The sequence below is a fragment of the Pteropus vampyrus genome, unplaced genomic scaffold (genome assembly GCF_000151845.1).
Source record: "Pteropus vampyrus isolate Shadow unplaced genomic scaffold, Pvam_2.0 Scaffold233, whole genome shotgun sequence".
Classification (NCBI taxonomy): Eukaryota; Metazoa; Chordata; class Mammalia; order Chiroptera; family Pteropodidae; genus Pteropus; species Pteropus vampyrus.
Window position 1 is genome coordinate 706,042 of NW_011889014.1, and position 11,311 is coordinate 717,352.

The following is an 11,311-nucleotide window of genomic DNA, read 5'->3' on the forward strand; positions in this document are numbered from 1 at the left end:
ACAGGGAGCAGAAAGTATTTGTACTTTGTAGTAAAAATAGAGAAAATACATCTATTCCATCTTCCCAGAATTAGAAATCTAATTTAATTCATTTTTAACAGTAGTTAGAATATTTCACAGTTCAAAAACCAAGTGGTGTCCAAGGCTGTGCAGTGACTGTCTCCTTTCCACCTGTTCTTAAAGGCTGTGATGAGTCCAGTCGGGCCTGCGAAGAAGGCCTCTCAGGGACAGTGTGGTGGGGTGGCCCGAGGTGTGTGTTCTGCGTCTCTGCTCATTGGCTCGGCCGGCGTGATGCCCATCACATCTCCCAAGGCTCCTTCCCGTTGGATTAAATCTGCGGCCGTGTAGATTTAGGTGCCTAGGGAGGCCATGACTGTTTCTTCCTTATTTTCAACTTGAAATTATCTTTCTCTTCTCAAACGCTTTACTTATGAACAGATTTGCTGATCCTCCACCACTGCCCTTAGTATTCCCAACAGAAGATCGAGAGAGCTGGGTTTTCAGAGAGCTTGCCCTCCAGGAGTCCTTGTGGCTCTGACTGCCCTCTCCACGAGCACTGTGGTCTGTGGCTAAGCTAGATTCTGTTTGCAAGAGCCGGACATTTCGTGCAGGTGTCAGGGTATGACAGTGGCAAGCAGGCATCTTAATCACCCTGCCGACCATCGGCAGCCGAGCAGCCGAGGCACACCTTCTGGTGTGTGGCCAGGAAGCTCTGCTCGTCCCCGCGTGCCTGGCTGTGCCGCTCAGCCTGTTTCTCATCAAACATGAAAATAGATTTTCCACAGTCTAAAAATATGAGGTGACTTCAGTGAATTATAACAAGTCACTTAGTCTGTTACTGTCTCTCAAGAGAGCTCTTAGGAAAACAGAAGGCAAAGACTTGGAAAACAAATTTTTTTTTATTTTTTATTTTTTTTTCACCCAAGAAGAACTAGGTTCATTAAATTTTGCTCTGGCTATTTGTCATCCAAAACAAAAAATGGAAGCGTAACATTTTAAACAAATTTTGTTACCTGATCAAGGGAAACATACCAGTTTGTGAGGAGACATAAATATCTAGCAGTAAAATGGTAAGTTAAACAGAACAGAAGAATGTGGATAGCATAATGGCCAATATAGGCTATTTTTGTGGTTGAATTAAGTCACGAATCTTTTTTTCATGTTGTTTTTAAAATGTATTGTTCCTTTTGCTTTTGCCCTGGTGAAGCAGTATGAGCAACGTGTTACACTTTTACTGAAGCGTGATATATAGAAACTTACTCAAATCCTGTATGTACTGCTTGAGTTTTGGTGCAGCCACCAGCAGGATCAAGGAACAGAACATAATCTTTAGCTCCTCAGGCCCCTTGCTAGTCGGTACCCCTTCCTTTCCAATAGAGATTGGCATTCTATAGTTGAACTTGATGTAGATGGCATCATACACTATATATTCTTTTGTATCTACTTCATTTATCCCACACTGTATTTCTGAGATTCATCCATGCTATGTGTAGTAGAAGTTTTTAACAGTATGTTTTTACTTCCTAAAGTGGCACCTGGGTCCAGTGTTGCTAAACATTTTGCAATTGTAAATTGGGCTTATGATTAGTTATTATACGTGGCTGCCAGTCTTCAGAGAAAGTACAGTCTCACAGCTCCATTCCAACCCTTTGCTGAAAATGGCAACCTATTTTCTTAACCTCACAGCTTCCCTTTTTTGAGTCCTTGGCTGAGAAACAGGCCCAGCCAAGGCTGTTAGCAGTGGCAGTGACAAATGCTTTTTCCACAGCAATTCTTGTCCTCAACAGAACTGGGCTGAAATCTTCAGCTCATAGCTCACATACACCACAGGGCAGAAAGGCCTGTGTGCACTTCTCTGAGCCTCATCACCAGACCACCGTGCTGAGCCTTACCTGCCATGCCACCTCTGCAGGGACTGTGTAAGAGGAAGCATGAGGGCGAGTTCTTGATGGTTCAGCACAGTCACACTGCCATCGAAGCCCATGAAACATGGGTGCTTTTTACTTTAATCCTTGATAATTATCCTGGTTAAGCCATTTTGATCTGAAGATCTGTTATCAGAAGCCCAAGTTGCTACTTAGGAGGTCCCTGCCAACAAAGGGAATGGCATTCGTAACTTCTTTTTAATAGCCTATTTTCAACCCCCAAGGACAGCTCTTTCCTTAAGTGTTAAAAAGCCAAGACATCACGGAACAACAGCGATGACCACAAAGCATGTAATTGACTTTTCCTCATGGACACGTGGAAAATCCATTTGTCTTGGAGAATGTCAGTGATTACTAAAAATGTCCTAGCCTGCTGAGTACTATTTTTAGTGAGTGTAATATTAAATGTTTGGACTATTCTCTTTCTCAAATGTATTCCCTTTGTGTATTTGTTATGTAGGTAAGTAAGTATATTTTAAACACATCTCATCTTTTCCAAAAAAATATAATTTTATCCCATAGTTTGATGCTTTTTAAAACTTTGGGTTTTTTTTTTTTTTGCCCCTTCCCATCAAAAATAGTCACTTGTTAGAAATGAGAAAATTTAGTCCATAAGTTGTTGGAATCCAAATCTTCAGATTATTCTTTTTCAATCCTTTGCTTTTAATCTGCATCTTAATATTAAAAGTGGTTTCCTGCAAACTGATGCACTTGGGTTTTGCTTTTTAAAATCTAATCTAACCGTCTCTGCCTTTCAGTTCAAATGTATATGCCATTAGCATTTAATGTGATTATTGCTATGATTCTGTTTTCTTTGTTGGTTTTTAACTACAATGCATGCGTGCATGAGAGAGCGAGCGAGTGAGAGAGAGAGAGAGAGTGTGTGTGTGTGTTGCTTTAAGGTTTAATTCATCTTTGATTTATTGCAGTTTACCTTCAATTGAAACTGTACCATTTCATGGATTGTAGAAGCACCTTACAACAGTATCAATCCATTTCTCCTTTCTTGGCTTTCGTGCTCTTTTTATCACATATTTAACTTTTCTGTGCTGTAAAAGCCCAATATGTTGTTGCTTCAAATTGTCAATTACCTTTTAAAGAGATTTAAATATTTTGTATTTACCATATAGATACCATTTTTGGTTTCCTTCACTCCTTTGTGTAGATTCAGAATTCCATCTCCGTCATCTACCTTCTGTCTAAAATACTTCCTTTAAGAAGTCTTGTAGTTCAAGTCTGCTGGTGATCAATTCTTTTAGCTTTTTTTGATGGAAAAAAAAGACAACTTTTGAAAGAGTTTTACAGAGTATAAAATTGTAGGTTAGCAGGGTTTTTTCTTACTGGACTTTAAAGATGTTGCTGCCCTGATTCTGGATTGCATTATTTCTAACAAGAAATCTACTTTCATGATTATCTTTGTTTCTTTGTACATTATGTGGCTGCTTTTAAGATTTTTTTTTTATCACTGGTTTTAAGCAATTTGATTATGATATACTTTGGTGTAATTTTCTTTGTATTTCATGTGCTTGGGTATTCATTGAGCTTCTTGGCTCTGTAAATTTATAGTTTTTGTCAAATTTGGGAAAGTTTTGGCCATATTTCTTCAAATATTTTCAGGGACTCCAATTACACATATGTTAGCCTGCTTAAAGTTGTCCTACAACTCACTGATGCTCTGTTCATATTTTTAAATTCTTTTTTGTCTCTGTATTTCAAGTTGGATAGTTTTTGTTGCTATTTCAAGTTTACTAGTCTTTTTTCTGCAATGCCTTATTTGATGATAATCCCATCCAGTGCACTTTCAAACTCCAACATTTTAATTTTCATCTCTAAAAAGTTGGTTTGGGTTTTTATATCTTCCATATCTCTACTTAATATGCTCAGTCTTTCCGCTGGCTTTTGAATCTGTAGAATATAGTTATAATAACTGTTTTTATGTCTCTTTCTACTACTGTTATCTATGGCACATCTGGGTCATTTTCGAATGGTGGAGCTTTTTCTTCATAATAGGTTGTATTCCTGGTTGTTTGAATGTCTGGTAATTTTTTATTGGAAACCAGACATTGTGGTTTTTGCCTTGTTTGGCGCTGGATATCTTTGTATTGCTGTGAGTGTTCTTGAGCTTTGTCCTAGGACACATTCCAGTTGCTCAGAAATGGTTTGATCCTTCCAGTCTTGCCTTTAATCTCTGTTAGGTGGGACCAAAGCAACTTTTAATCCGGGATGAACTCTGCCGCACAACCAAGGTAAAATCTGAGAAATCTCCCCTGTCCCCGTGAGCTGTGAGGATTTCGCCCAGGCTGGTGGGACCAGGCGCTGCTTGCAGGCAGGTGTGAGCCTGGCGTTGTCTCTTCCAGTCCTTTCAGGGGGTCCTTTCCCAGCCGCGGGTAGCTTCCTCACACGCACGTGCCATCGATGGGCACTCAGCCGAGGACGCTGTCCCTGTCAGTGGAGCTCTCTTCTCTGGGACTCTGCCTTGTGAACTCTGGCCACCTTAGCCTTCTAGGCCTCCCACTCTGTCTTAACTCAGAGTTCTCCAGTCTCCACCTAGGTTTGCCCTTTCTATGCCATAGCCTGGGAACTCTAGGCTGTTTCCCACCTCTCAGGTTTGCTCTCCTTTGTTGTCTCATGTCCAGCACCTTGAAAGTCTCTGTTTCATTTCTTCAGTCCAGTTTTCTAGTTGCTTCAGGTGGGCGGGTGAATCTGGTTCCTATCACTCTGTCTTGGTTGGCAGTGTAAATCCTGGTTATGCTTAGACATGATATGGAAGTTGAGAAACACAGCGGAAGGGACCCGTATGGAAGTGGCACCCCTGCATCAGTCTGCCTTTGGTGGGTGCCAGTAGAAGCTCCAGTGAGCTCTGCTACTTCTGAGAGGGAAGGAAACCTATGGCTTAAAGTGATTTTGGGAAGCCACTCAGATTGGGAACATAATATTGCTGTGAAGCTGTTTAGATTAAGGAGAAGTAGCTGATTATCATAATTTTCCTTTTTATTATTTTCTTAGGTCTTTTTCTTTTAATTGCTATCATTATCCTTTTGAAAGTCTAACTTTAGAGAGAGAAGAGAAAAAAAGAGTTTGGTTTTTTATTGATGACATATCGTTTATTGATAGCATATTCCAAGATTGCCCATTTAGGGTAGTCATTTCAGTTGGTTTGTGTTTGGTTCCTAATGTAACTAGGTCACCAGTCACTCAATCAAAAGAACATCTTCATGTGTAATTATCACGACCAAACCCTACTTAATCATTTTTAAACATGGCGACCTATCTCTATTCTGAGGTTTTTCTTGATAGTATTTATCTTGTCAAAAGGCCTGGGTTTTTATTAAAGAGGAGTTGAAGTGTCCTGAATTTTATTAGTGATAATCAAGCCCTCTAAGACATGGTCAGGTGGGTCCCCTTGAATGTCTGACCACCTCTTCCACTCACATCCTCTCCTGGAGGACTGCGAGTTTCTCAAGGACCCAGGTAACAAAGGAGGTTCTCTTTAGACTAGTTTTGCTCAAGGTTCATAGGCTTTTGTGAGATTTTTGTTACAGGTTTGAAGAACTAGAGTTGCAAAGTGGGTATAACTTATTCCTTTGTAAAAGGACCAGGTCGGACTGGTTTGCTCTAGCTGAATTTCTCAGCTTAACAGCCTTACAGATTTTCCTTACTGGAGCTCGTAGGTAGGAACGCAGAGGCAGCAGGCTGACAGGTGGAAACAGGAGCTGGTTTCCTCTGCCTACTCCTGGTTGTGCTGCCCTGGCCCCCGGGATGCTGGGAGATGCCGAGGTCTTGTGTTTCAAGTCTCAGTGGCACCTCCATCCTTCTCTGGCTCGTTGGGTATTTGTGAGAAGTAATGAAATAATCCTGGTTGGGATTTACAAGTATCTCAGAGGCTGAAGGCATGGTAATTATTGCCACAGAAGGGAAGACGGTCTTGTGTCTGACTTCATCAGAAGTATCTAGCACGCATAGCCAATGTTGGTGAAATGCAGAAGGAAATTTAATTTGCCACGTAGCACAAGCATCGTGGAGTCTGTGTGTGTGTGTTTAATGGTATATTTTATTTCCCATAGAATTTGTGGTGGATTGTCGAAAATTTTTGGATTCAAATGCTCTGGGCCTGACCGTCGCGGCCCTCAGCAGCTATGACCCTCAGATGCGAGCCGTGGCCTACTCCGTCCTGGCGGCCTACTATTCGCATGTGGAGGGCGCCCGGTTCCGAGAGCGGTCCCAGGTGAGTGGAGCTGAGGGTGGACTTGGAGGGCTTCGCAGGCTGGCTCTCCCCCTGGGTTCGTGGAATGATTTCCGAGTTGCCAGGAGACCTCTGATAAAGAATAAAATCTGTTTCTCCTGTGGGGAGATGCCGGAGGTTGCGTCTGGCCCTCCACCCCCAGGGCGGTTGAGTGAGGTCTCGCCTTACAGTCGCTTCTCTTGGGTTGTGTGGGTGGGCAGAGCGGGCTACTTCCTATCCACTACTTCTCTGGTGTAAACCCCGAGGACGTCGCCATTGTGGTGGCCCTGGGCTGTGACGAGCCACCGCAGAGCTGTGTTGCTTCAGGCCGCACACGTCGAAGCTGGTCGCAGTTCTGAAAATGCTCTTTTTTTTTCCTTTTTCCTGGTTTTAAGGTACTTTACCTGTTGGATGTAGTGCGCAATGGGATCCGAACCAGGAACATGAGACTTACCTTTACTTTGTCTCTCTTCATTGCCAAAGCAGCCCTGCAAATGCTAAAACCAGGTACCACTGGTGGGAGTAGGTTGGGGTGAGATCGAAATATTGAGGCTGAGCAAGTCCCCTGTGGACATAAATCCTACACATATAATCTGTCATACGTGTGAGAAAGGATGGATCAAGGTCGTCCATTGTTTACCACAGTGAAAGATGGGGAGCCACGCAATGTCCACCAGTACTGGACAGTAAATAAGCGATGGTTGTGAGGAGATGCCTAATGGGTCCCTATGAAATCCAGGAAAAATTAAGTGACAAAGCAAGGTGCAGAGCAGTGTGTAGGGATGGGGAAAGAATTTGGGAAAAGAACTGTGTTGAAAGCAAATCCTCATGCCTGCCTCACGAGGCTGAGAGGCGGACACGGGTCCTGCGCATCAGGGCATCTGGGGGGAAAGCGGGGTCCGATGCAGGAGCACCCTCGGTGTTGGCTCAGAGGAGGCCGGTCAGCACGCTCCTGGGTCCGTAGCCAGAATGCACCTGGCCTGTGGTTCCTACGAGCTGCCACCGAAGGCACTAGAACAGGTTCCTTTTTATAAAACAGGCACCACTGCCGAGGTGGTCTGATAGAAGGTAGTCTGTCTTCAGACTTTTTTTTTCCAATGAAAAATCATAAAACGTTGATACTGTTAGGGGTCCTTAAGTGTAACATGTTTATTTCCAGATGAGGAAACAGCCCCCCAGCTTGAGGCCCCCAGGGTTAGATAGCTTGTCGAGGCCCCACAGTTAGTCTCTAGCCATGTTGCAGTTAGAACTCAGATCTGATTTTCATCTGCTCCTACATCACTTTTGTTACATGGTTTTTTATTCATCTTAGAAATTCTGGGGAGGAAACAAGGTAATTAGCCATTTGCAGACTCTAAAGAAAAAAGCTGTTCTGAGAAATTATCTTTGCAGAGGCCGCATGGTGTTGATCTCGGCCTCCCGTCTAGTCTGTTACCTGAGCTATCGTGACCTCGTGTGGTCGTGGGGTCAGGCCGCTGGCAGCCTGGACAGACAGGAGGACATGATCCTACAGTGGGAAGGGGCAGGGAGGGGAGGAGGTGGGTGTCTCCCCATTGACCCCAATGCATCTGCGCCCCCTTTACTGGGCTATTCCCTTTGGAGAGAGGCCAATGGGTGTGAGCGTTAGCCCTGTGCTGTCTGTGTGACCTGGTCTCACTCTGCCCACCAGCTGACTGGTGCTTCTACAGTAGGCTGGCACTGGGGGAGGGGTGGCGTCTCTGAAGAACTCCACCTCCTGCCATGGTTTCTGGGCCACAGAGAAAGCCTGTATGCAGTGTAGACCTAACGTGTCTTACTGCACTCCAGTTCTTGAGAACTAATAACCTGGACAAGGACGCGGAAGCTCCCCAGGGGCGAGGGCTGGCTGACCCCCAGGTTCCCAGCCCCTGACTGCAGCAGACCACGGGCTGTCCCGTCGGTGCCTGCTGTGACTGTCTGCCTCTGTTCCCAGAGGAGCACATGTACCTGAAGATCAACAAGTTCCTGCTGTCACACGAGTTTCTGAACATGAGCAAGGTTCCGGGCTTCTACCAGTTCTTCTACAGCTCGGACTTCGAGGTAACGCTTCAGAGTCCTCACAGCCCCGAAGCCCCCGGAAATGGGTGAAACAGCCGTCCTGACTGGTGGCTGCCGTCATTCTGACATCTCCCGTTAGTATGTTTGCTGCACAGCCAGCACGATTGCTCAAGCACTGTTTGGAGCAAGACGGTCAGGAAAAGTAAAAGTTCACGAGGGCTTGCACGTGGACGTGCTTTTCACGGCATGCGTTCATTCTTAGGTAGCTTCTCACACCTTAAAAACTCTACTTCAGAGGTCTGCATTTTATGGCCTTTCGTATTTTTTTGGTGAATCACTGAGTAAATATTAAATGTGCTTTTATGGAACACCTGCCTGAATTAACGCAGATTGGTGTTTAAACTTAACGTGGTCCTTTGTTCCTGACTCTAAACTGAATCAAAGATAATACTGAGGGCTTTTAATATCATCAGAAACGGAGGTCAGGGCTGCTGTGCAGTGACTGATCTTTGTCACCACTTGAAAATAGTGGTATTTGAAGAGTTGTCAGAGAAACTCAACAGTTGTTTCTTGTTTGCCTGGGTCATAGCAAAACACCGAACGGGAATGGATCTTTGGAATTCTGCGGCAGGGGATTCGAGACAAGCACTGCTATGAGCTCTATGCCAGGCGAGGGGTTTTCCACATCATCCTGTCCTTCTTCAACACCCCGTTATGTGACGAAGTGACACAGGTAGGTGGATCCCACACGTTTTTTTTTTTTGAGACCGAAAGGTCTAGGCTCTTTCTCAGGGTTCTACCTGGAAGTCAAGTTCATGTGAGTTCTAACCCATCCTGGATATGACCGACCAAGTTGGCATTAAGCTGACTTTCAGGGACTGAAAAAGGTACCATCGGTGTCTGTCCCCTGGCCCGCATGCGGTACCGGCTGTGGTGTTGACTCTGTCCTGTCGCTTCTGTTGCTGCCCCCTCACTGCCCTCCCCTGGTGGCGAGGCCTCTGCAAGAGGCTGTGCTGGGCAGTAATCGTCAGCCGTTGGAGCTGGCTATGAAGTGTAGGAACAAATTACCCCCATAAATGACCGAGGTGCTTCCCCTGAGACACCCTCAAGCCACCACAATTTCACCTAATGCCCAAAAGCTGTGGGTCATCACAACTCAGCTGGGAAGCAAGAGTCGGGAGTTGTCACTGCCTGCCTCACCGCTAATGAGAGAACCAGCACGCTAACTGTCCCCTAGAACAAGCACTCATGCGGGAGCGTTCTAAGTGCCACGGACAGGAGGACGTAACATAGCGAAGCCCCTGGTATTTAGGTGAATTTCTAGCTTTTGTTATGCGGGTAAATTCAAGTCGGGATTAAGAAACATTTGAATAAACTGACTTTGAGTATGGTGATTTCTTACTTCTCATAGCATGTGAGAATTCTAAAGCACGCAGTTCACAGTTCGAGGAGCAGTCCCATTTTTATGTCTTCCTTCCCAGGCGATAAAGCTGAGACCAATGGGCCACCAACCGTGCGTGGCTGGACCGATCTGGGCCATGTGGTGTGTGCGCTGCATGTTTGCTTGTGGGTTGGTTCCTTGTGATGGATTAGCAGAAGTGGGCCTCCCCCGAGGCCCGGCGGTTGCCTCGAAGGTCTGTGTCCTCTGGCTGTCACTTGTGGGGAAAGGGCACGTTCCTACACTGCCGTCACTCTTACAGACTTAGCAAAGCAGCACGTGCAGTCGTCACCTACAACCGTAACAAGTTTTATATTTTCGAATTGTTCCTTCGATCAAGTTAGGTTTTCCCACTGAAGAGAAACTTTTTGTTTTGGGTTTTCAGAATTGGGTTCTGGAAATCTTGCAGAATGCCGCCCGGGATGCCAAATCTGCCTACGAGATCCTGCGGGACTACAGCCTTCTAACGTGGATCCTGCACATCCTTGAGAGCAGGTAAGCGCCTCGTGGATGAGAGGTGTGTGTCAGGTGGGAGGAGGGTGGGACGGAGACTGGTGTTTGCTGCAGGCTTTAGTGTCAACCGGTAATGTCCAGTAGAATACGTGTTGTCTGAAAGTGTCCCCTAATGCCACCACATGCCTATAACCAACTCCTGATAGTGCTGAAATGGCGTTTCCTCAGTTTAAGTCTTTGAGGGTCTTGTCTGAGTGGAATGACAGGCGCCAGCTGCTGTTCGCACTTGGCGGATGCTGCGCCGGCCTCTGTCTGCACAGCCCAGGCTCCTCCCCTGGAGGGGCATCGTCCATCTAAAGGTTCAGCGCTGCAGCCCCCAAGGTAGAAACAGGCCTCCCATTTCAGGAGCGTCAGTCCCCCATGCGATGGTGGGTCACAGTGCTCCTCTCCGCCCAGGGTTGTGGGCTCAGTGAACAGCGAGGAGGGGCTCCAGTGGGTGTTCGTCTCACTTCTCAGGGGCCATGGTGACTTAGCAGACAGGGCGGCTCAGACAGCGGGGATTGATTTTCTCACAGTTGGAGGCTGGAAGTCTGAGGTCAGAGGGCCCCATAGTAGGCTCTGGTGACAGCTCTCTCCTAGCTTACAGACTGCTGGGTCCTCACAAGGCAGGAAGAGAGCTCTGGTCTCTTCATCTTATAAGAGCGTTAATCCCGTTATGGGAGCTCCACCCTCGTGACCTCATCTAAGCCTGTCACCTCCCAGAGGCCCCACCTCCAAATAGTCACATTGAAGGTTAGGGCTTCCACGTGTGAATTTAGGAGGGACACAGTTTGGTCCATAGCCTGATGATCTATTTTGATCCCTATTAGTCTCCTAAGTTTGAGGCTGTCTGGAAGGCTGAGGACCTTGTCTTAGTGGGCAGCACTTGGCGGGAGGTAGCTTCTCCCAAAGAACTAACTACTCTTATGAGCCCAGGGACATCCAGGCCCTTTGTGCATTTTAAAAAGTATTTAAAAAACATTCTCTAAGAGAAAGTGGTATCCTTAATCTAGAATGTGTCTTTGGACATCAGCTTCCAGACTTGTTTCCGATTCATAAAAGGCATAAATGGCTAATTCTCTCTTCCTGGCTGTTAACTTTGTTTTGGAAGTCGAATTGTTCTCCTGAACGGGACAGCTCTTCTTACTCTGCCTTAGCGGCTGCGGAATGTCCCTCTAGTCGGGGCTTAGGGTGGTCGTCTGGTTAGAAAGGGGAGCC

The 11,311-nt window shown here is 45.8% G+C and overlaps 1 protein-coding gene across 1 annotated transcript in view; it reads left to right on the forward strand.

Annotated features, from left to right (window-relative positions):
• URB1 (URB1 ribosome biogenesis 1 homolog (S. cerevisiae)) overlaps window positions 1-11,311 on the forward strand; it is a 62,365-nt gene that overhangs the window by 46,467 nt on the left and 4,587 nt on the right. Inside the window, exons 31-35 of the mRNA XM_023519717.1 lie at window positions 5,990-6,150; window positions 6,543-6,654; window positions 8,099-8,205; window positions 8,753-8,896; window positions 9,987-10,097. Of these exons, the coding sequence (XP_023375485.1) occupies window positions 5,990-6,150; window positions 6,543-6,654; window positions 8,099-8,205; window positions 8,753-8,896; window positions 9,987-10,097 (635 nt within the window). The remainder of the gene's footprint in view (window positions 1-5,989; window positions 6,151-6,542; window positions 6,655-8,098; window positions 8,206-8,752; window positions 8,897-9,986; window positions 10,098-11,311) is intronic.